The sequence below is a fragment of the Neovison vison genome, chromosome 3 (genome assembly GCF_020171115.1).
Source record: "Neovison vison isolate M4711 chromosome 3, ASM_NN_V1, whole genome shotgun sequence".
In the NCBI taxonomy this organism is placed as follows: Eukaryota; Metazoa; Chordata; class Mammalia; order Carnivora; family Mustelidae; genus Neogale; species Neogale vison.
Window position 1 is genome coordinate 116,532,892 of NC_058093.1, and position 25,425 is coordinate 116,558,316.

The following is a 25,425-nucleotide window of genomic DNA, read 5'->3' on the forward strand; positions in this document are numbered from 1 at the left end:
GAGAGGAAAATTATCCCATGGACCCATGAGACCACACCTGCAATCTGAGGCCATCTTGGACACACAATCCAGAAAGAAAATCCTGTGCTACTGCCTTCTATTCACCCTATTTACAGTTCCTGATGTGCTGCCCTCTAGGTCTATGCATTGGGACTATTCGCCTCCCCACTAACATTAACCCGAATTTCAGTTTTCAGAATTCTCTCCCAAAACCATGATCTCATGGACCAAGGATGGGGCATTTGGAGCCACAACACAGGACTGTGCCTGCCATCACCAAGGAAACTGTGCCCATCATAGTTGCCCAAACCTTCAAGATTAGGAGAAACCTGCAAATCCCCTGAGCCCACCCCTGTATTAGAGGTTGCTCTGGTGCAAACCTGCAGTCTGAAAAACCCTGATCACCTACATCCAGTCAGACAGCCATGTGAAAGGTCCTGAGTCAGAAGATTGAACCTGTCATGCCCGTATGACCTCATTGGAACCCTAGATTAGGTTTTCAGGCATCTGTCCTCAGGGTCCTGTTCTGGAATACCAACATATGATACATGTGGTCCCTAAGCCTCACAACAGAACATCTCCTGTCCTGGGAAGGAAACTGTGCTTTTTGACGTGTCCCAAATCCTCAGGGTTGGAGAATCCTGTAGGGCACCTTAGCCACCAGCACATTCTAAGATCTGCCTGGTAACAAACCAGCATTGTGGCACATCTGCCAGAGATTCCATGTCAACACAAGGCCTTGGTCCTTCGCCTCAGAGGCACCAGAAAGAACCTGCCTTGTTCCTCAGATGCAATGCTCAATCGAGGTGTGCTGTCCAGCCATCCATACGGGAGAGCTCTATTACCCAAACTGGAGGACTCTGGAGAAAACAATCCAGATTCCACCATTCCATTAGAAGGAAACCTTGCTACTTGGAGCATCTCACAAGCCTCAATGTGGGAAATCCCCCATGGCCTCTTGACGCCACCCCTCCATTTGTCGGTCATCAAGAAACAAACTCTAGTGTGAGCAAACATCTGACATCCGCCCTTATTCAGGTGCTGGATATCTCAAAAAAGAACTTCACATTTGAACTGCCTTCCGCTTCTCATTGAATTGTTCAGTAGCTTGTGTTTACAATTCCATCCTCACCGTACTGGTCCCCAAGGCCTCTTGATATTGAATTCTGGAGCAAAAACGCAGGATTCTACCTTCCCCATAGAAAGAAGTGACTGCTGAATCTGCCCAGAATCCCCACAAGAGGATCAATAGGCTCGGCTCTCAAGGGAACCCCGATTTCTAGGCTGCTCTGGCCACTAGTGCTGTTTCTGAGCCCAGACCTCGTGTCAGCCACCCAGAGAGTGGGCCCCATATCTAGCATGTGGGACTGGCCATGGCCCAAGTCCATCATCTCTACCCATCCTTGGTATTCTGGCTTCTTTCCCCAGACATTGCTGGAATCCTTCCAATGGGGGAACCTGAAGCACAATAGAATACTACTCCTTCCCCAAGGCAGGAAAACTGGCTGTTGGGATGGAAGTCCAACCCTCAAACTGAGAGTCAGCAGCATGGCCAAAGTGACCAGGCCCACTCATGAGGGCTGCCCTGGGCACAAGCAGGCATTGTGACCCACAGCCTGTGTATGCTTTCAAACAAGTCCTCTCAGTTCCACCACAAGGTTCCCGCATTGCAGGCCTGGTACGCCCCTAGACCCAAATTCTAAACCTCGGTTGGATTTTACAGGCACCCAGACCCAGAGCTGGTCTCTGGAATCCCTGTTTTGGGGCACCTCTAAGATGGAAAACAGCAATCTTACCTTCCTCAAGAAAGCTACCAAACTATGGGGAGCTGCCAGGGCCCTTAGAAAGGAAAAGTCTCCCATGGACCCATGAGACTACACCTGCATTCCGATGCCATTCTGGACACACAATCCAGATAGAAAAGCCTATGCTACCACCTTCCAGTCACCCTAATTACAGTTCCTGATGTGCTGCCCTCCAGGTCTATGCACTGTGCCTGCGATCACCTTGCAACTAACCCGAACCCGAATTTGTGTTTGCAGACTTCTCTCCCAAAACCATGGCTCACATGCCCTCCAGGATGGGGTCTCTGGAGCCACACCACAGGACTGTGCCTGCCATCCCAAAGGAAAATGTACCCATCACAGTTTCTGAAACCTTATAGATTAGGAGAAAACTGAAAGGCACCAGAGCCCACCCCAATATTGGCAGCCGCTCTGGATGCAAATGTGCAGTCTGAAACAACCTAAACAGCTCCATCCAGGCAGACAGCCAAGTCAATGGTCCTGAGTCAGAAGATTGAACCTGGCATGCCCCTAGGACCTCACTGGAACCCCAGATTGGGTTTTTAAGAACCTGCCCTCAGGGACCTGTTCTGAATACCTCCTTATGATGCAACGTGTGGTCCCTGAGCCACAAAACAGAAAATCTACTGTCCCCAGAAGGAAACCGTGCTCTTCAACCTGTGCCAAACCCTCAGTGTAGGAGAATCTTGAATGTAATGTTACACACTAGCACATTCTAAGATATCCCTGGTAAAAAATGCACATTGTGGCCCATCTGCAAGACATTCCATGTCAAATCAAGGCCTTTGTACTTTGCCTCACAGCCACCAGAAAGAACCTGACATGTTCCTCAGCTGCAATCATCAATAGAGGTGTGCTTTCCAGGCATCCATGCGGGAGAGCTCTTCATCCTAAACTTTACACATGGGGAAACCTGGAGCAAACAAACCGTACTCCACCTGTCCAGTGGTAGGAAACATTGTTGTTTGGAGCATCTCAAAAGCCTCAGTTTGGGAAATCCTCCATGGCCTCTTGATGCCACACCTCCATTTGTCAGTCATCATAGACACAAACTCCAGTGTGAGCAAATATCAGACATTGCCCTTCCTCAGGTGCTGGATATTCGAATCAGCCGCTACACACTGGAACTGCCTTTCACTTAGCACGGAATTGAACCCTAGCTAGTGTCTACAATTCCATCCTCACCCTACTGTTCCCCAAGGACTCTTGATAGGAATTGTAGAGCCTAAATGCAGCATTCTGCCTTCCCCATAGAAATAAGAAGTGTCTGGTAAGTCTGCCCAGAAAACCTACATGAAGATCAATCTGCTTGGCCCTTGAAGGAACTTCGATTTATAGGCTGTCCTGGCCACTAGTGCTGTGTCTGACAGAGGCTGAGCCCCGAGCTTGTGTCAGCCACCCAGTGAGCGGGACCTGTATCTAGCAGGTTGGGCTGAACATGGCCCTACTCCATCATCTTTACAAATCCTTGGTATTCAGGCACCCGCCGCCAGACCTTTGCTGTAATCCTTGCCATTGGGGGAACCTGGAGCACAATAGAGAACTCCTCCTTCCCATGGCAGGAAACCTGGCTGTTGGGATGGGTGTCCAACTCTCAACATGGGACCCAGCTCCATGGCCAATGCGCCAAAGCCCTCTCCTAGGGGCCGCTCTGGGCACAAACACGCATTTTGAAACTCAGCTTGAGCATGCTTTCAAACAAGCCCTCTCAGTGGCACCACCAGGATCCCGCATTGCAGACCTGGTATTACCCTAGGCCCAAATCCTAACTTTTGGTGGGATTTTCCAGTCAAACAGACTCAGAGCCCATCCTTGGAATCCCTGTTTTGGGTACCCCTAAGATGGAAAACAGCACTCTTCAGTTCGCCAAAAAGTTAACCAAACTATGGGGATTCCTGAGAGAGGAAAAGTTTCCCATGGACCCATGAGACCACACCTGCATTTGGAGTCCATCCTGGACACACAATCCAGATAGAAAAGCCTGTGCTACCGGCTTCCCAACACCCTAAGTACAGTTCCTGACTAGCTTCCCTCAATGTCTATGGATTGGGCCTGCGACCACCTTGCAACTAACACTAACCCGAATTTTTGTTTGCAGACTTCTCTCTCAAAACCATGGCTCACATGCCCTCTAGGATGGGGTCTTTGGAGCCACACCACAGGACTGTGCCTGCAATCCCCAAGGAAACTTTGCCCATCACATTTCCCCAAACCCTCTGATTAGGAGAAACCTCCAAGGCCCCTGATCCCACCCCAATACTGGAATCCATTCTGGATGCAAATGCACAATCAGAAACACCCTGATCACCTACATCCAGGCAGACACCCACGTCAATGGTCATGAGTCAGAAAATTGTACCTGATGTGCACCTAGGACATCATAGGAACCCTAGATTATGTTTCTGGTATCTGACCTCAGAGGCCTCTCCTGGAATACCAAGTTAGGATACAACATTGGACCCTGAGCCATACAACATAACATCTTCTGTCCCCAGAAGGAAACAGCGCATTCGACTTGTCAAACCCATAGGGTAGGAGAATCCCTCATGGCCCCTTAGCCACCAGCACATTCTAAGACCTACTGGGTTACCCAGTACTGGGTAACAAACCAGTATGGGGACCCATCTGTAAGAGATTCCATGTCAAGTCAACGCCTTGGCACTTGGCCCAATAGCCACCAATACAAACCTGTCATGTTTGTCAGCTGCAATGGTAATTGCACTTGTGCATTCCAGGCATCCATGCGGAAGGACTCTGCTACCAAAAATTCCCACATGAGGGACCCCTGAGCAAACAAATCAGACTCCACCTGTCCAGCAGGAGGAAACCTTGCTATATGGAGCATCTCACAAGCCTCAGCATGGGAAATCCTCTATGGCCTCTTGATGCCACGTCTCCATATGTTGGTTATCATAGACACAAACTCGTGTGTGAGCAAACATTTTTCATTTCTCCTTACTCAGGTGCTTGATGTCTCGAATGAATTGCTGCACATTTGAACTGCCTTCTGCTTTGAACTGAATTTAACCCTAGCTTGTGTTTACAATTCCATTATCATCCTACTGGTCCCGAAGTCGTCTTGATAGCGAATTCTGGAGCCACAACGCAGCATTCTGCCTTGCCCATAGAAGGAAGAAGTGCCTGGTAAGACTGCCCAAAAAACCCACATGAGTATCATCTGCTCGGCCCTCACGGATCCCCAATTTATAGGCTATTCTGTGGATCCCCAATTTATAGGCTAAGCTGTGTCTGACAGAGCCTGAGCCCCAACCTCGTGTTAGCCACCCAGAGAGTAGGACCCATATCCAGCATGTGAGACCACCATGGAACAGTCCGTCCTCACTACCCATCCTTGGTATTTTGGCATCTGTCTCCAGACCTTTGCTGGAATCCCTGCCAATGGAGGAACCTGAAGCCCAAGAGAGGGCTTCCTGCTCCTTCTCCATGGCAGGAAACCTAGCCATGGGTTGGGATGGGTGTCCAACCTTCAGAGAGGGAGCCAGCTGCATGGGCAATAAGACCATTCCCACTCCTGAAGGGTGTTCTGGGAAGAAACAGGTACTGTGACTGTTAGCCTGAGCATGCTTTCAAACAAGCCCTCTCAGTTGCACCACCAGGATCCTTCATTGCAGGCCTGGTAGGCCCCTAGGCCCGAATCCTAACCCTTGGTGGGAATTTCTTGGTGCCCAGACCCAGAGCCCGTCTCTGGTATCCCTGTTGTTGGGCACCCCTAAGATGGAAAACAGCACTCTTCCCTTCTCCGAAAAAGCCACCAAACTATGGGGATCCGCCAGGATCCTTAGAGAGGAAAAGTCTCCCATGGACCCATGAGACCATACCTGCATTCAGAGGCCATCCTGGACACACAATGCCAATAGAAAAGGCTATGCTACTGTGATTGAGTCACCCTAATTATAGTTCCTGACGAGCTGCCCTCCAAGTCGACTCATTGGACTGAGATCACCACACCACTAAGCCTAAACCTAGTTTTCATTTGCAGACTTCTCTCTCAAAACCATGCCTCACATGTCCTCCAGGATGGGGTATCTAGAGCCACACCACTGGACTCTGCCTGCCATCCCCAAGGAAACTTTGCCCATCACATTTGCCCAAAACCCCCCAATTAGGAGAAACCTCAAACTCCCCTGATCCCACCCCAATACAGGAATCCACTCTGGATGCAAACGCAAAGTCTGAAACACCCTTATCACATACATCCAGGGAGAAACCCAAGTCAATGATCCTGAGTCAGAAAATTGATCCTGACATGCCCCTAGGACATACTTGGAACCCTAGATTAGGCTTTAGGAATCTGTCCTCAGAGGCCTATTCTGGAATACCAAGTAAGGATACAACATCTGGACCCTGACCCATTCAACAGAACATCTCCTGTCCCAAGAAGGAAACTGTGATCTTTGACCTGTGCCAAACCCTCAGGGTAGGAGAATCCTGCATGGCACCTTAGCCACCAGCACATTCTAAGATCTCCATGGTAACAAACCAGCATTGGGACCCATCTGTAAGAGATTCCATGTAAACTCAAGGTCTTGGCACTTGGCCCCAGAGCTACCAGAACTAACCTGTCATGATCGGCAGCTGCAATGTTCATTGGACATGTGCTTTATAGACATCCATGCGGGAGAGCTCTGCTACCCAAAAGTTCCACATGGGAGACCCCACAGCAAACAAACCAGACTCCACCTGTTCAGTAGAAAGAAACCTTGTTGTTTGGAGCATCTCACAATCCTAAGCAAGGGTAATCCTCCATGGCCTCCTGAAGCCACCCCTCCGTTTGTTGGCCATCATAGACACAAACTCCAGTGTGAGCAAACATTCGAAATCTGCCCTTACTCAGGTGCTGGATATCTCAAATAAGCTGCTGCACATTGGAACTGCCTTCTGCTTGGCACTGAATGTAACCGTAGTTGGTGTTTACAATTCTATCATCAACCTACTTGTCCCCAAGCCCTCTTGATAGGGAATTCTGGAGCCACACCGCAGCATTCTGCCTTCCCCATAGAAAGAAGTGCCTGGTGAGACTGCCCAAAAACCCTACATGAGGATCATCTGCAAGGCCCTCGAGGATCCCCAATTTATAGGCTGCCCTGGCCACTAGTGCCGTGTCTGACAGAGCCTGACACCCAACCTCATGTCAGCCACCCAGAAAGCAAGGCCCATATCCAGCATGTGAGACTGGTCATGACCCAATCCGTCCTCTCTCCGCATTTTTGGTATTCGGGCATCTGTCTCCAGACCTTTGCTGGAATCCCCTCCAATGGGGGAACCTGAAGCCCAAGAGAGAACTGCTCCATCCCCATGGCAGGAAACCTAGCTGTCCAACCCTCAAAGAGGGAGCCAGCTGCATGGGCAATGAGAATATGCCCACTCCTGAGAGGCGACCTAAGAACAAACAGGCATTGCGATCCTCAGCCTGAGCATGCTTTCAAACAAGCCCTCTATTGCACCACCAGGATCCCACATTGCAGGCCCGGTATGCCCCTAGGACAAAATCCTAACCCTTGGTGGGAATTTCGTGGTTCCCAAACCCAGAGCCCATCTCTGGAATCCCTTTTTGCAGCACCCCAAGATGGAAAACAGCACTCTTCCCTTCACTGAAAATCCATCCAACAATTGGGTGCCACCAGGATCCTTAGAGAGGAAAAATCTCCCATGGACCCATGAGACGACACCACCATTCTGAGGCCATCCTGGACACACAATGCCGATAGAAAAGGCTGTGCTACCGTCATTGAGTTACACTAGGTACAGTTGCTGACGAGCACCATCCAGGTTGACGCATTGGGCTGCTATCACTGTGCCACTAAGCTTAAACCTAGTTTTCGTTTGCAGACTTCTCTCCCAAAACCATGCCTCACATGTCCTCCAGGATGGGATCTCTGGAGCCACACCACAGGACTGTGCCTGACATCCCCAAGGAAACTTTGCCCATTACATTTGCCCAAACCCTACAGATTAGGAGAAACCTCCAAGGCCCTCTGACCCCACCACAATATTGGAATTTGCTCTGGATGCAAGTGCACATTCTGAAACACCCTGATCACCTACATCCAGGCAGACACCCAAGTCAATGATCCTGAGTCAGAAAATTGAACCCGACATGCCCCAGGACATCATTGGAACCCAAGAATAGATTTTCAAGCATCTGTCCTCAGATGGCTGTTCTCTAATACCAACTTATGATACAACACATGTTCCCTGAGTCACACAACCGAACATCTCCTGTCCCTAGAAGGAAATTCTCCCCATTCCAATGTCTCCATGGACCCAAACCCACATTAGGACCCATCACAGGAGAGTCCATTTCAACTCAGCCCCCTCTGTTGCTCCCCCTGAGTCAGCAGATCGAAACTGTCTTGTCACTAGGAGACAATTGGAATGCAAGGCGGGCTTCCCAGGCATCCATCCTTAGAAACGTGCTCTGGAGTCCTTCCGTATGGGACATCCTGGAGCATTCTAACAGGTCCCAATCGTCTTGCAGAAGGAATACTTGTGGTTTGGAGCATCTCACAGGTCTCATTGTGGAAAAAATTCCATGCCCTCATGATGCTCCCCCTCCTTCATGAAGGGGCCATCATGGACAAAAACACCAACCTGAGCCAATGTCTGATCCTCGCCCTGACTTCAGATGCATGAGATCTTGATTCAGGTTTGCAGGGGGTGTCTTCCGTGCCCTCGCCCTGAAACCTAAGCCTAGCTTGAGTTATCAGACATCTGTCCTCACACTCCTGGCCCACAAGAACTCCAGTTTGGCAGTACTGGAGCCACAATGCAGCACTCTGCCTGCCCTCCAGAAGGAAAATGTTACCCTCTGGGGCTACCCAGAAACACCAAGTGACTATCAATCTGCACGCCACTAGACTCTACCCTAATTATACAGTCTATCCCTGGGCACTAATGCCCTGTCTGACACAGCCTGAGCCCAGAACTCCCGACTGACACACAGATAGCTGGCCACACACTGAGCACATTAGACCCGCCAAGGCCTTAGGTCATCATCTCTTCTCGACCTCGTTTTTCAGGCTTCGGAACCTAGACCTTATCTCCAATCACTGTCAAGGATTGAACGTGATGCAGAAATCAGAACTCATCCTTCCCCATGTCAAGAAATATTGTGGTTGGCATGTTGTCCACATTCAGTGTAGGAGAAACCATGTGGCCCATGAGGCCCCTCCCATGCTTGAGGGCAGCATTGGACACAATCACTAATTGTGACCCTCAGCATGAGCCCCGTCCTCAAGTAAGGCCTCCAGTGGCTGGAGCTAGAGCCCGCATATGGGGCTTGTGACGCTCCTAGGCCCCCAATCTTAACCAAAGTTTGGGATGTCCAGTAGCCTCTCCCCAGGGCTCTGCTCAAGAATCCCTCTTTTGGTGGGAGACCTGTTTGGAAACAGAAAGGACTCCTACCATCCCAAGAATGACCCCTAACTCTTGGGATCGGGCCAAATCCTCACAGTTTGGAGACTCGTCCATGTCCCATGAGGCCACACTGTCATTCCACGGCCATTGGTGACAGAAAATCCAGAGACAAAAGCCTCAGCATGTGCCTCACACTCACCCTTTGTTCATATCCTGAAGATTTCTCCTCATGATCTGTAGATTGGGCCTGCCATACTTACGTCCCCAAACCTAAGCCAAGTTTGTGTTTTCAGACTTCTGTTCCCACAGCCGTGACCAAACACCCTCCATGCTGGGGCCCCTGTTGCCACAGCTCAGGACAGTGCCTGTCCTCTCCAAGGGAATTCTGCCCATTCCATTGGCAACAACTGCAGAAATTAGGAGAAACCTTCAAAGTCCCTGAGGCCAACCCAATAGTGTAGGTCGCCCAGGACAAACAGGAGTGATCTGACACCAGCTGAGCAACAGCCTCCACTCAGCGCCGTAGACAGATGTCCACAGAGAAGAAGACTGAACTGGACAGGCCCTTAGGCCATAATCGGATCCATTTCTTTGTTCTCTAGGCATCTCTCCTCAGAGGCCTGGTTTCCAATACCAGCATATGGGGGTTTCCTGAGTCACCATCAGAGCAAATCTTGTCTCCACATGGGAAACTTGTGCGTTGGAGCTGTGTCAAACCCTCCGGTTAGGAGAATCCTTCAGGGCCTCGGTGCCACTGCCCTATTCCAAGGTCTGCATAGACACAAAACCACATTAAGACCCATTTGCAGGAGAGTCCATTTCAACTCAAAAACTCACTTTATCTACAAGAGCCAACCAATCAAACCTGTCTTGTCACTAGGAGACAATTGAAATGTGAGGCAGGCTGCCAAGGCATACATCCTTAAAACTGTGCTCTGGAGTCATTCCAGAGTATGGGGCATCCTGGAGCCCTCCAACAGTTTTCAATTGTCCTGTAGAAGGAATCCTGGCGGTTTGGAGCATCTCAAAAATCCCATTGAGGGAAAAACTCCATGGCCTTGTGTTGCCCCGTCCCCTTCATGAAAGGGCCATCATGGACAGAAACACCAAACTGAGCCAACGTCTGATCCTCGCCCTGCCTTCAGATGCATAGGATCTCGATTCAGCTCTGCAGAGTATGCCTGCCGTGACTTCGTCCTGAAACTTAAGCCTCTCTTGTGTTCTCAGACTTCCATCCTCACACTCCTGGCCCACAAGCCCTCCAGTTTGGGAATTCCAGAGTCACAGTGCAGCACTCTGCCTGCCCTCCTGAAGAAAAACGTTGCCCTATAGGGTTACCCAGAAACTACAAATGATTATTAACCTGCATGCCACTCGACTGTACCCCATTTATACAGCCTAAGTTGGGCACTAGTGCCCTGTCTGAAACAGCCTGAGCCTGACACTCCCGACTGACACCCAGACAGATGGTCGCACACTGAGCACATTGGATCCGCCAAGGCCTTAGGTCGTCATCTCTCCTAACCTAGCCTTCAGGCTTCAGAACCTAGACCTTAACTCGAATCAAGTCCCAGGGGTGAACGTGATGCAGAAATCAGAACTCATGGTTCCCCATGGCAAGAAACCTTGTGGATGGCATGTTGTCCACCATTCAGTATAGGAGAAATCAGCATGGTCCATGAGGACCCGGCCATGCTTTTTTGCTGCAAGGGCGCAAACACGCATTGGGACCCTCAGCGTGTGGCCTGTCCTCAAGAAAGGCCTTTCAGTGGCTGGACCAAGAGATGGCATATTGGACTTGCCATCCCCCTAGGCCCCAATCTTTAACAAGAGGTCAGGTTGTCCAGTGTCACCTCACCAGGGCTCTTCTCTGGAATCCCTCTTTTGGTGGACACCTGAGGTAACAAAACAGAAAAGACTCATCCCATCCCACAAATTGGCACAAAACTCATGGGAACGGGCCAAATCCACAGATAGGGAGACTCGTCCATGGACAATGAGGCCTCCCGACATTCCACGGCCATCGTTGACACAAAATCCATAGAAAAGCCTGAGCAAGTGCCTCACACTCGCCATTTGTTCATATCCCAAAGACTTCTCCTCATGGCCTGTAGATCGGGCCTGCCATACCTACGTCCCCAAACCTAAGCCAATTTTTTTTCAGACTTCTGTCCCCACAGTCCTGGCCCACACACCCTCCAGGCTGGGACCCTTGGAGCCACACATCAAGACTGAGCCTATCCACTCCACGGGAATTCTGACCATTCCATTGTCCACAATCATACAAATTAGGAGAAACCTCCAAAGTCCCTGAGGCCATCCAAATAGTGTAGGCTGTCTGGTCAAATATGGGCAGTCTGACACCAGGTGAGCATCTACCTCCACTATACTATAGATGGATGTCGCCAGAGAAGAAGATTGAACCGGACAGGCCCCTAGGCCCTAATCAGATCCATTGCTGTGGTTTCCAGGTATCTCTCCTCAGAGGCTTGTTTCTAATACCAGAATATGGGGGTTTCCTAAGGCACCAATTAGAACAAACCTTGTCTCCACATGGGAAGCTTGCTCATTGGAGCTGTCTCAAAATCTCCGGTTAGGAGAATCCTTTAGGACCCCAGGGCCACTGCCTCATTCCAAGGTCTCCAAGGACACAAACCCACATTAGGCCCCATCCGCAGGAGAGTCCATTTTTTTTTTTTGAAAAGGTAGACTTTTAATAACTGCTTTTATCACCAGGTTAAGTCATGCAGTTACAAAGTAGTTAGAAATTTCTGAAAGGATATTGTTGTTTAAAAAAAAGAAAAAAAAAAGCTCATTCTTACATAAATAATATCTAGTACTCCATTGGGACACTACTGTTCAAAAGGCCCTGGCGAAATAACTCCCAAGCAAAACACTCAACCCAAGGTTGTTTCCAGCCCAGTGGTAATGAAGCTATGCGCAGAACCCAGTTCTCTCAAAGAGGACACCAAGTCAGGCCGAGTCGGGCTCATTGGCAGGGCTCGGAGCCGCCAGCTAGACTCCAAAGTGGGAGCCCAAAGTGGTTTTTTACTGGGACACTGTACTTGAATTATTGTTCAATTAGACAACACAGTAGATCTTCATAAGAGAACAATTAATTAACATGATAAGGAGGTTACTGCACTCTTTGGACTATTATGTCATAATTGCAGTTAGTAAATTCTGACAGTCTTAACAAAAATAGCCTCCACCATTTGCAGGTATGAAGATAACTTAATTCTCCATCAGACTTTTCATTTTTTGCTGGACAATACATGATTGATAAGCTATAAATGATACTGTTTTATATTATAAAAATACTAGCTTTTTTTTCATTTATTACGTTTATAGGCATTCACTGTTTGAGTCAAGGTTAGGCTTGGTAAGTGATTAAAGGCAGTTTTATTACAGCAGCATGTACTTATTTTATTCTAAGAGAATAAAATGCATAAAGAGAAACAGCTTTTATTTTTGTCGCAATCTGTAAAACTGAGTTATTTTGCTGATGTCAAATACCAGTAACTCACTTGAGGACCATGCCACCTTCTGAAAATGCTCCACACCTGTGGCTCAGAGGCGGCCAATTCCAGGATGTGTCAGACTCATCCAGAGCTGAAGTAGCAAGCAACTGGCTGCTCTTGGCTAACAGGTGTGTTCCTGGCCCCAGCTCTGACCGTACTGGAAGTAGCTGCAGAGCACGCCACCACAGACAGACAGGAGAGACCTTCATTTGATAGCCAAATACCTATATGGCTCTCTGGCCTAGGGAATTTCTACTTCCATATTCATCAGCTTACATATGATCCCCAACCTTAATTTCTTTTTTCTCAAAGGGGCTGATTTCAACTGACTTGTTGAGAATGATGTCCATTTATCTAGTAAGTCGAGAGAGAGAGAGAGAGAGAGAGAGAGAGAGATTTCTGTGGTTACATGTAAACTTGTGAAGGGTCTGCAGATGAAGAGGGGAAGAGGGCAGTGAAGAGGTCAGCCACACTCTGTCTATGTGAAGGTCACACCAGCTTCATTGTTCACCTTGAAGACTTTCTCAATGGCGTTGACATAGGCAGCCATTCTCATATCCAAACCCAGATTGTACTTCATGGCCGTGCGCATGATTTGCCTGGCAGAGCGCTCCATGGTGTATGCCAAGCCGGAGTGCACGATGTCCTTCTCGGAGGCGCCCGATATCCTGTCTTGGAACTCGGCTGTAGGTACAATGGGAATAGTTCCACCATGCTTTCCAAACTTTCTTTCCAAGCTCTCTTGAACAGACATCAGCAAGTGGTAGTTAGAATCCCTTTCATATTTGAAGGTCAAACGGCCATAGCTGACATGATTTAGATTCTTCAGCCACTCAAAGTAAGACACTGTCACTCCTCCAGCATTCAAGTAGAGATCGGGAATCACCATAATGTTCCTCTCCAGGAAGATCTTATCAGCCTCTGGAGTTGTTGGCCCATTGGCACCCTCAGCAATAATCTTGGCTTTGACTCGGGGTGCATTGGACTTGGTCAGCTGCTTCTCGCTGGCAGCAGGGATCAGGATGTCACAGTCGGCTTCTAAGATGCTCCCTTCGTAGGGCTTTGCCTTGGGGAAGCCCAGGATTGATCCATGTTGCAATTTGAAGTCTTCCAGTTCCTTTGGGTCAATACCATCTGGATTCCATATGCTCCCGTCAGACTCACCAACACCCACACATTTAGCACCAAAACGATGTAAGTATCTCATAGAGTGTAGGCCCACATTACCAAATCCCTGAACAACAAATGTTTTATCTCCAAACCCTGGTGTCATTCCTAAAATACTCATGTAAGAAGCTTCGTTGATGAAATTTTCAATCCCATGGAAGACTCCTCGGCCAGTAGCAGAGATCCGCCCGTGGATCCCACCCTGACTGATAGGCTTACCAGTAACACAGGCATGGGCATTAATATCATAGTGCCCTATGGTGCTGGCGTAGGTGTCCGCAATCCAGGACATCTCCCGCTCACCTGTGCTCATGTCTGGGGCAGGCACATCAATGCCAGGACCAATAAAGCCCTTCTTCGCCAGCTCCATGGTAAACCTCCTTGTGATCTTTTCCAACTCATTATCAGTATAGTTCTTGGGATTGATCTTAACACCAGCCTTGGCACCCCCAAATGGCACATCGACCACCGCACACTTGTAGGTCATCAGCGAGGCCAGAGCTTTCACCTCATCCACACTCACATCCATGCTGTAACGAATCCCTCCCTTGCAGGGCGTGCGGTGCTGGCTGTGCTGGGCCCGGTAGCCTTCGATGACCTCCCAGGAGCCGTCGTCGCGTCGGATGGGGAAGGACAGGCTCAGCACATGGTTGCAGGGCTTGATGATCCGCAGGATGCCGCGCACCCGGTTCCGCTTCTGCTCCTCGCTCTCCCGGGTCTTGAGGTCCTCCACCAGCTTGTCCTCCACGATGCTGGCGCCGCGGTCGAAAAAGCCCTCCACCATCTTGAAGAAGTTAGGGTCGTCCTCGCGGTCGGCCGCCGCCTCGCTGTAGTGTCGCCGGGTGGGCGGCGCGAGCCCCAGCTGCGGGGCGGCAACGGCAGCGGCGGCGGCGGGCTGCCCGCGGGCCCGGCCCAGCAGCGCGGCCGAGTCGGCCGCCGCGGAGACCAAGGCGGCGGGCCCCGCGCTGCACAGCAGCAGCGCTTCGCCCAGGCAGCGGTACATGGCGGCGGGGCGGAGGCCGCAGAGCGGAGGCACTCGCAGACGCCGGGAACGGAGGGAGGGAGCAGGAGAGTCCATTTCAACTCAGCCACCTTGGTTGCTCCCTAAGAGCCAACGGATTGAACCTATCTAGTCGCTAGGAGACCATTGGAATGCGAGGCGGGCTTCCCAGGCATCCATCCTTAGAACCTGCTCTGGCGTCATTCTGTATGGGACATCCTGGAGCCAACCAACAGGTCTCAATGGTCCTGCAGACGAATTTTTGCAGTTTGGAACATCTCACAATTCCCATCGTGGGAAAACCTCCAGGGCCTCGTGATCCAATCCCCCTTCATGAAGGGGACATCAGGGACAGAAACTCCAACCTGAGCGATCATCTGATCCTCACCCTGACATCAGATGCATGAGATCTCCATTCAGCTCTGCAGAGTGTGCCTGCCGTGCCCTTGCCCAGAAAAATAAGCCTAGCTTGTGTTCTCAGATTTCTGTTCTCACACTCCTGGCCCACAAGCCCTCCAGTTTGGGAATTCCAGAACTACAATGCAGCACTCTGCCTGCCCTCCAGAAGAAAAACATTGCCTTCTGGGGCTACCCAGAAACCCCAAAAGAGGATCAACCTGCATGCCACTTGACGGTACCCCAATTATACAGGATGCCCTGGGCACTAAAGCCCTTTCTGACACAGCCTGAGCCTGGACCTCCCTGCCCACAACCAGCCAGCTGGCCGCACACTGAGCACATCGGACCCGCCATGGCTTAGGTTGTCATCTCTTCCCAACCTCGATTTTCAGGCTTTAGAACCTAGACCTTATCTCCAATCACTTCCAAGGGTTGAACATGATGCAGAAATCAGAACTCCTTCCCCATGGCAAGAAACCTTGTGGCTGGCATGTTGTCCAACGTTCAATGCAGTTGAAATCAGTGTGGCCCATGAGGCCCCGCCCATGCTTGAGGGCCGCATTGGTCACAAACATGCATTGAGACCCTCAGCGTGAGCCCAGTCCTCAAGTAAGGCCTCTCAGTGGCTGGACCAAGAGACTGCATATTGGACTTGCCATGCTCCTAGTCCCCAATTTTTTAACCATAGTTCAGGTTGTCCAGTTGCCCTTCCCCAGGGCTCTGCTTTGGAATTCCTCTTTTGTTGGGACACCTGAGGTAACAAAACTGAAAGGACTCCTCCTATCCCACAGATTGACCCAAACCATTGGGATCAGGCCAAATCCACAGAGAGGAAGACTCATCCATGGCCCATGAGGCCTTCCCGACATATCACGGCCTACGTCGACACAAAATCCAGAGACAAAATCCTGAATAAGTGCCTCACACTCGCTCTTTCTTCATATCCCAAAGAGTTCTCCTCACGGTCTGTAGATCGGGCCTGCCATACTTACGTCCCCAAACCTAAGCCGAGTTTCTGTTTTCAGATTTCTGTCCCCACAGTCCTGGTGCAAAACCCACCTGGCTGGGGCCCCTGGAGCCACACATCAGATCTGTGCCTGCCCACTCCATGGCAATTCTGCCCATTCCATTGTCCACAATCGTTCAAATTAGGAGAAACCTCCAAAGTCCCTGAGGCCATCCCAATAGTGTAGGCCGCCCGGGAAAACAAGAGCGGTCTGACATCAGCTGAGCATCTACCTCCACTCATACCATAGATGGATGTCCCCTGAGAATAAGATTGAACCAAACAGGCCCCAGGGCCCTAATCGGATTCATTGCTTTGGTTTCCAGGTATCTCTCGTCAGAGGCCTGGTTTCCAATATCAGCATATGGGGGTTTCCTGAGGCACCAATCAGAACAAATCTGGTCTCCACATGGGAAACTTGTCCTTTGGAGATGTCTCAAAACCTCGAGTTAGGAGAATCCTTCAGGGCCCATGTGCCACCACCCCATTCCAAGGTCTCCATGGACACAAACCTACATTAGGACCCATCGCAGAAGAGTCCATTTCAACTCAGCTCCCTCAGTTGCTCCCCCAGAGCCAGCATATCAAACTAGTCTATTCACTATGAGACAATTGGAATGCGAGGCGGGCTGCCCAGGCATCCATCCTTAGCTCCCTGCTCTGGCATCGTGCCGTATGGGATGTCTGCAAGTGATCCAACAGGTCTCAATTGTCGATCAGAAGGAATACTTGTGGTTTGGAGCATCTCACAGCTCCCATAGTGGGTAAACCTCCATGGCCTCGAGATGCTGCCCCCTTCATGAAGGGGCCAAGATGGACAGAAATTTGAACCTGAGCCTAGGGTTAGTGACTTTGTGGCGATGTGTACGCAGGCCCAGGTCTATGTGTGCGTAGACCTGGAGGGCAGCTCATCAGGAACTTTAATTAGGGTGACTGGAAGGCAATAGCACAGGATTTTCTCTCTGGATTGTGTGTCCAAGATGGCTCCGGAATGCAGGTGTGGTATCATGGGTCCATGGGATACTTTTCCTCTCTATGGATACTGGCGACTCTCCATAGTTTGGTGGTTTTTTCAGGGAAGGGAAGAGAGCTGTTTTCCATTTTAAGGGTGTCCCAAAACAGGGATTCCACAGACGGACTTTTGTTCTGGGCATCTAGGACATCTCACCAAGGGTTAGGATTTGGTCTAGTGGAGTATGAGACCTGAAATGCGGGATCATGGTGGGGCAACTGAGAGGGATTGTTTGAAAGATTGCTCAGGCTGAGAGTCACAATGCCAGTTTGAGTCCATGGTGGCACTCAGGAGTGGGTATGGTCTCATTGGTGTTGTAACTAGCTCCCTTTTTGAGCGTTGGACACCCATCCCAACAGCCAAATGTCCTGCCATGAGGAAGGTGAAGTTCTCTATTGTGCTTCAGGTTCCCCCATTGTCAGGGATTCCAGCAAAGGTCTGGGGAAAGGAGCCTGAATATTAAGGATGGGTAGAAATGACGTACTTGGCCTATGACCAATCCAAATGCTAGATATGGGGCCTGCTTTCTTGTGGATGAAACTTGGTCGGGGCTTACGCTCTCTCAGACACAGCACTAGTGGCCATGGCAGCCTATAAATCGGGGTTGACTCGAGGGCCGAGCAGATTGATCCTCATGTAGGCTTTTTGGACAGACTCCCAGGGATTTGTTCATTCTATGGGGAGGGCAGAATGCTGTGTTGTGGCTCCAGATTTCCCTATCAAGAGGGCCTGGTGACCAATCGGGTGAGGATGGAATTGTTAACACAAGCTACAGTTCAATTCAGTGCCAAGCAGAAGGCAGTTCCAATGTGCAGTGGTATATTCGAGACATCCAGCACCGGAATAAGGGTGACTGTCAGATGATTGCTCATAATGGAGTTTGTGTCTTTGATGACCGACCAGTGGAGGGGTGGAGTCAAGATGCCATGGAGGAGTTTACATGCTGAGAACTGTGAACTGCTGCAAAAAGTAACATTTCCTTGTACTGGGCTGGTGGAGTCTGGTTTGTTTGCTCTAGGTTCCCCCATGTGGAAAGTTTGTGAAAAAGGGCTCTCCGGCATGGAGGCCTGGAAAGCATACCTCCATTGACCAATGCAGCAGAGGAACAAGGCAGGTTAGTTCTGGGGGCCCTGGGGCAAAGAACCAAGGCCTTGTGTTGACATGGGATCTCTTGCATTTAAGTCACAATGCTGGTTTGTTACCAGGGAGATCTTAGAATGTGCTGGTTGCTAAGGTGCCTTTCAGTATTCTCCTACCCTGAGGGTTTGGCACAGTCGAAGAGCACGGTATCATTCTGGGGACAGGAGATGTTCTGTCGTGTGGCTCAGGGACCACATGATGTGTCATAAATTGGTATTCCAGAACAGGCCCTTGAGGACAGATGCCTGAAAACCTAATGGGGTTCCATTGAAGGCCTAGAGGCATTTCAGGTTCAATCTTATAACTCTCGATCATTGACTTGGCTGTCTACCTTGATGTAGGTGATCAGGGTGTTTCAGACTGCATATTTGCGTCCAGAGTGGCCGGCAATATTGGGGTGGGCTCAGGGGCCACACAGCTTTCTCCTAATCTGGAAGGTTTGGGCAGCTCTTTTATGCAAAGTGTCCTTGGAGGTGGCAACCAGAGTTCTGTTGTGTGGCTCCAGAGATCCCATTCTGGTGGGCATGTGAGCCATGGTTTTGGGAGAGAAGTCTGGAAACACAAATTCAGGTTAGCGAATTTGTGGTGATGTGATCGCAGGTCCAATGCATAGACCTTGAGGGCAGCTCGTCAGGAACTTTAATTAGGGTGAAAGGAAGGCAGTAGCACAGGCTTTTCTCTCTGAATTGTGTGTCCAGGACGGCCTCAGAATGCAGGTGTGTTCTCATGGGTCCATCGGAGACTTCTCCTGTCTATGGATCCTGGCGGCTCTCTATAATTTGTTGGCTTTTTAGGGGAAGGGAAGAGTGCTGTTTTTTATCTTAGTGGTGCCCCAAAACAGGGATTCCAGAAATGGGCTCTGGTTCTGGGCATCTGGGACATCTCCCCAAGGGTTAAGATTTAGGCCTAGGGGCCTATGAGGCCTGCAATACAGGATCATGGTGGTGCAACTGAGAGGGATTGTTTGAAAGCATGCTCAGGCTGAGGGACAAAATGCCTGTTTTCCACCCAGGGAGGCCCTCAGGAGTGGGCGTGGTCTCATTGGTCTTGTACTTTCTCCCCTTTTGAAGGTTGGACACCCATCCCAACAGACATGTGTCCTGCCATGAGGAAGGAGTTCTCTATTGTTATTCAGGTTCCCCCCATTGACAGGGATTCCAGCAAAGATGTGGGGACAGGTGTCTTAATACCAAGGATATGTAGAAATGACGTACTTGGGCCATGGCAATCCCAAATGCTAGATATGGGGCCCACTCTCTGTTGACTGACTCTAGGTCAGACTCAGGCTCTAGCAGACACAGAACTAGTGGCCAGCACAACCTAAAAATAGGGTTTCCCTCGAGGGCCGAGCAGATTAACCCTCATGTGGGTTTCTGGCCATACTCAACAGGCACTTCTTTCTATAGGGAAGGCAGAAAGCTGCGTTGTGGCTCCAGATTTCCTTATCAAGAGGGCTTGGACACCATTCAGGTGAGGATGGAACTGTAAACACAAGCTATGTTTCAATTCAGTGCCAAGCGGAAGGCAGTTCCTATATGCAGCATCTTATTCCAGAAATCCAACACCTAAGTAAGGGTTATGTCAGATATTAGCTCACACTGGAGTTTGTGTTTATGATGACTGACAAATGGAGGTGTGGCATCATGAGGCCATGGAGGTGTTTTCACGTTGAGGCTTATGCACTGCTCCAAACAGCAAGGTTTCATTCTACTGGAAAGGTGGAGTCTGGTTTATTTGCTCCAGGGTCCCCCATGTGGAAAGTTTGGGTAACAGAGCTCTACCGCATGGAAGCCTGGAAAGCTCAACTCCATTGACCATTGCAGCTGAGGTACATGGCAGGTTCTTTCTGGTGTCTCTGGAGCAAAGTACCAAGTCCTAAGTTGACATGGAATCTCTTGCAGATGGGCCACAATGCTGGTTTGTTTACAGGGAGACCTTAGAATTGTGCTTGTGGCAAAGGTGCTGTGCAGGATTCTACTAACCTGGGTTTTGGCACAGATGGAAGGGCACGGCTTCCTTCTGGAGACAGGAGATATTCTGTTGTGTGGCCCAGGGACCACATGTTGTATCGTAAGTTTGAATTCCCGAACATTCCTCTGAAGACAGATGTCTGCAAACCGAATGTCGGGTTCCAATGTCGTCCTAGAGGCATCTTAGGTTCACTATTCTGACTCAGGACCATTGATTGGCTGTCTGCGTGGATGTAGGTGTTCAGGGTGTTTCAGACTGCTCATTGGCTTTCATAGAGGCCGCCAATATTGGAGTAGGCTCAGCGGTCTTGCAGGCTTCTCCTAATCTAGAAGTTTTGGGCAGCTGTGACAGGCACAGTTTCCATGGGGATGGCAGGGACAATCCTGTGGTGTGGATCCAGAGACCCCATCCTTGAAGGCATGTGTGCCATGGTTTTGGTAGAGAAGTCTGCAAACACAAATTTGGATTCGGGTTAGGTACGAGGTGATCGCAAGCCCAATGCATAGACCAGGAGAGCAGCTTGTCTGGAACTGTAATTAGGGTGCTGGAAGGCGGTAGCACAGGCTTTTCTCTCTGGATTGTGTAACCAGGATGGCCTCGGAATGCAGGGGTGTTCTCATGGTTCCATGGAAGACTTTTCCTCTCCAAACATCCTGGTGGCTCCCCATAGATTGGTGGCTTTTTCGGGGAAGGGAAGAATGCTGATTTCCATCATTGGGGTGCCCGAAAACAGGGATTCCAGACACATGCTCTGGTTCTGGGCATCTGGGACTTCCCCCCAAGGGTTAGCATTTGGGCCTAGGGCCATACGAGGCCTGCAATGCGGGATCATGGTGATGCGACTGAGAGGGAGTGTTTGAAAGCATGCTCAGGCTGAGGGTCAAAATGCCTGTTTGCACCCAGGGCGGCCCTCAGGTGTGAGCATGGTATTGGTCTTGTAAATGGCTCCCCCCTTGAGGGTTGGGCACCCATCCCAACAGCCAAGTGTCCTGCCATGAGGAAGGAGGAGTTCTCTATTGTGCTTCAGGTTCCCCCATTGGCAGGGATTCCAGCAAAGGTCGTGGACAGGTGCCTGAATACCAAGGATGGGTAGAAATGACATACTTTGGCCATGGCAATCCCAAATGCTAGATCTGGGGCCCACTCTCTGGTGAGTGACACTAGGTCGGGGCTCAGGCTTTATCAGACACAGCACTAGTGGCCAGGCAACCTATAAATCGGGGTTCCCTTGAGGGCCGAGGTGATTGACCCTCTTGTGGGGTTTCTGGAGAGACTCACCAGGCACTTCTTTCTATAGGGAAGGCAGAATACTGCGTGTGGCTCCAGAATTCCCTATCAAGGGTGCTTGAGGACCAGTCGGGTGAGGATGGAATAGTAAACTCAAGCTACGGTTCAATTCAGTGCCAAGCAGAAGGCAGTTCCTATGTGCAGCGGCTTATTCGAAATATCCAGCACCTGAGTAAGGGCGCATGACAGATATTTGCTCACACTGCAGTTTTTGTCTATGATGACTGACAAATGGAGGGGTGGCATCTAGAGGCCATGGAGGGATTTTCACGTTGAGGCTTATGAGCTGTTCCAAACAGCAAGATTTCATTCTACTGGACTGGTGGAGTCTGGTTTATTTGCTCCAGTTTATTTTCTCTGGTTTATCTGCTTTCCATGTGGCAAGTTTGGGTAGCAGAGCTCTATCTCATGGATGCCTGGAAAGCTCAACTCCATTAACCATTGCAGCTGAGGAACATGGGAGGTTCGTTCTGTTCTTTCTGGAGCGAAGTACCAAGTCATTGAGTTGACAGGGAATCTCTTGCAGATGGGCCACAATGCTGGTTTGTTACCAGAGAGATCCTAAAATATGCTGGTAGCTAAGGTGCTGTGCAGTATCCTACTACCCTTGTCTTTGGCACAGATGGAAGGGCACATTTTCCTTCTGGAGACAGGAGATATTCTGTTGTGTGGCCCAGGGACCACATGTTGTATCATAAGTTCGCATTGCAGAACAGGCCTCTGAGGACAGATGTCTGAAAACCGAATCTAGGGTTGCAATGACTTCCTAGGCGTATGTTAAGTTCACTGTTCTGACTCAGGACCATTGATTTGTCTCTCTGTCTGGATGTAGGTGATCAGGGTGTTTCAGACTGCTCAATTGCGTTCAGAGTGGCCGCCAATATTGGGGTCGACTTAGGGGCTTTGCAGATTTCTCCTAATTAAGAAGTTTTGGGCAACGGTGAGGGGCGCTGTTTCCTTGGGGATGGCAGGGACATTCCTGGGGTGTGGACCCAGAGACCCCATCCTGGAGGCCATGTGTGCCATGGTTTTGGTAGAGAAGTCTGCAAACACAAAATCAGATTAGGGTTAGTGGTGTGGTGATCAAAGGCCCAATGCATAGCCCTGTAGGGCAGCTCATCTGGAACTGTAATAGGGTGACTGGAAGGCAGTAGCACAGCCTTTTCTCTCTGGATTGTGTGTCCAGGATGGTCTCAGAATGCAGGTGTGTTCTCATGGGTCCATGGTAGACTTTTCATCTCTATGGATCCTGGTGGCTCCCCACGTTTGGTGGCTTTCTCGGGGAAGGGAAGAATGCTGATCTCCATCTTAGCAGTGCCCCAGAACAGGGATTCCAGACACAGACTCTTGGTCTGAGCACCTGGAAAATCCCAAGTTTTAGGATTTGTGCCTAGAGGCATACCAGGCCTGCAATGCAGGATCATGGTGGTGCAACTGAGAGAGATTGTTTGAAAACATGCTCAGGCAGATGGTCAAAATGCCTGTTTGTGCCCAAGGTGGCACTTAGGAGTGGGCGTGTTCTCTTTGTTCTTGTAACTGGCTCTCCTTTGAGGGTTGGACACCTATCCCAACAGCCGGGTATATTGCCATGGGAAAAGCGGAGTTCTCTATTGTGCTTCAGGTTTCCCCATTGGCAGGGATTCCAGCAAAAGTCTGGAGACAGGTGTCTGAATACCAAGGATGGGTAGAGATGACGTACTTGGTCCATGACCACCCCAATTGCTAGATATGGGGCACGCTCTCTGGAGGCCGAAACTCGGTCGGGGCACAGGCTCTGACAGACACAGCACTAGTGGCCCTGGCAGCCAATAAATCGGTGTTGACTCAAAGGCCGAGCAGATTGATCCTCATGTGTGGTTTCTGGAAAGACTCCCTAGGCACTTCTTCATTTGGTGGGGAAGGCAGAATGCTGCATTGTGGGTCCAGATTTTCCTATCAAGAGAGCTTGGGGACCAGTGCGGTGAGGATGGAATTGTAAACACAAGCTACGGTTCAATTCAGTACCAAGCAGAAGGCAGTTCCTATGTGCAGTGGCTTATTTGAGATATCCAGTACCTGAGTAAGAGCGGATGTCAGATATTTGCTCACACTGAAGTTTGTTTCTATGATGAATGACAAATGTAGGGGTGGCGTCAAGAGGCCAAGGAGTGATTTTCACTTTGAGGCTTATGAGCTACTCCAAACAGCAAGGTTTCGTTCTACTGGACTGGTTGAACCTGGTTTATTTGCTCCAGTGTCCCCCATGTGGAAAGTTTGGGTGGCAGAGCCCTATCACATGGATGCCTGGAAAGCTCAACTCCATTGACCATTGCAGCTGAGGAACTCCATTGACCATTGCAGCTGAGGAACATGGCAGGTTCTTCCTGGTATCTCTGGAGCAAAATACCAAGTCCTTGAGTTGACATGGAATCTCTTTCAGATGGGCCACAATGCTGGTTTGTTACCAGAGAGATCTTAGATTGTGCTGGTTGCTAAGATGCTAGTAGGTTTCTACTCCCCTGGGCTTGGGCACAGATGGAAGGGCACGGTTTCCTTCTGGGGACAGGAGACGTTCTGTTGTGTGGCCCAGGGACCACAAGTTGTATCATAAGTTTGCATTGCAGAACAGGCCTCTGAGGACAGATGTCTGAAAACCAAATCGGGTTCTAATTACATCCTACGGGCATTTTACGTTCATTGTTCTGACTCAGGACCATTGATTTGACTGTCTGTCTTGATGTTGGTGATCAGGGTGGTCAGTTTCAGACTGCGCACTTTTCAGAGCGGCCGTCTATATTGGGGTCGGCTCAGGGGCCTTGCAGGTTTCTCCTAATCTAGAAGGTTTGGGCAACGGTGAAGGACACAGTTTCCTTGGGGATGACAGGGACTGTCCTGTGGTGTGGATCCAAGGACCCCATCCTGGAGGGCATGTGTGACATTGTTTTGGTAGAGAGGTCTGCAAACACAAATTTGGGTTAGGGTTAGTGCAGAGGTGATAGCAGGCCCAATGCTTAGAGCTGGAGGGCAGCTCGTCTGGAACTGTAATTAGGGTGATGGGAGGTCAGAAGCACAGGATTTTCTCTCTGGATTGTGTGTCCAGGATGGCCTCAGAATGCAGGTGTGTTCTCATGGGTCCATGGGAGATTTTTTCTCTCTATGGATTCTGGTGGCTCCCCATAGTTTGGTGGCTTTTTCGGGGAAGGGAAGAGTGCTGATTTCCATCTTATGGGTGCCCAAAAACAGAGATTCCAGAGACAGGCTCTGGGTCTGGGCACCTGAAAAATCCCACCAAGTTTTAGGATTTGTTCCTAGAGGCATACCAGGCCTGCAATGTGGAATGATGTTGGTGCAACTAAGAGGGATTGTTTGAAAGCATGCTCAGGCTGAGGGTCACAATGCCTGTTTGTGCCCAGGGTAGCCCTCAGGAGTGGGCATGATCTCAAAGCTCTTGTAACTGGCTCTCCTTTGAGGGTTGGACACCCATCCCAATAGCCAGGTTTATTGCCATGGGGTAAGAGGAGTTCTCTATTGTGCTTCAGGTTTCCCAATGGCAGGGATTCCTGAAAAGGTCGGGGGCAGGTGTTTGAATGCCAAGGATGTGTAGAGATGACATACTTGGACCATGACCATCTCAAACGTTAGATATGGGGCTGGCTCTCTGGTGGCTGAAACTCCGTCGGGGCTCAGGCTCTATTAGACACAGCACTAGTGGCCGTGGCACCCTATAAATAGAGGTTGACTTGTGGGCCGAGGAGATTGAT

General features: G+C 50.0%; 1 protein-coding gene across 1 annotated transcript; it reads right to left on the reverse strand.

Moving 5' to 3' along the window:
* Positions 1-12,565: 12,565 nt before the first annotated feature.
* LOC122902786 (glutamate dehydrogenase 1, mitochondrial-like) lies at positions 12,566-14,905 on the reverse strand. Its single transcript, XM_044242759.1, has one exon. It carries the CDS (start codon positions 14,871-14,873, stop codon positions 13,182-13,184), a length of 1,692 nt encoding a protein of 563 aa, XP_044098694.1. The 5' UTR covers positions 14,874-14,905; the 3' UTR covers positions 12,566-13,181.
* Between the last annotated feature and the right edge of the window lie 10,520 nt (positions 14,906-25,425).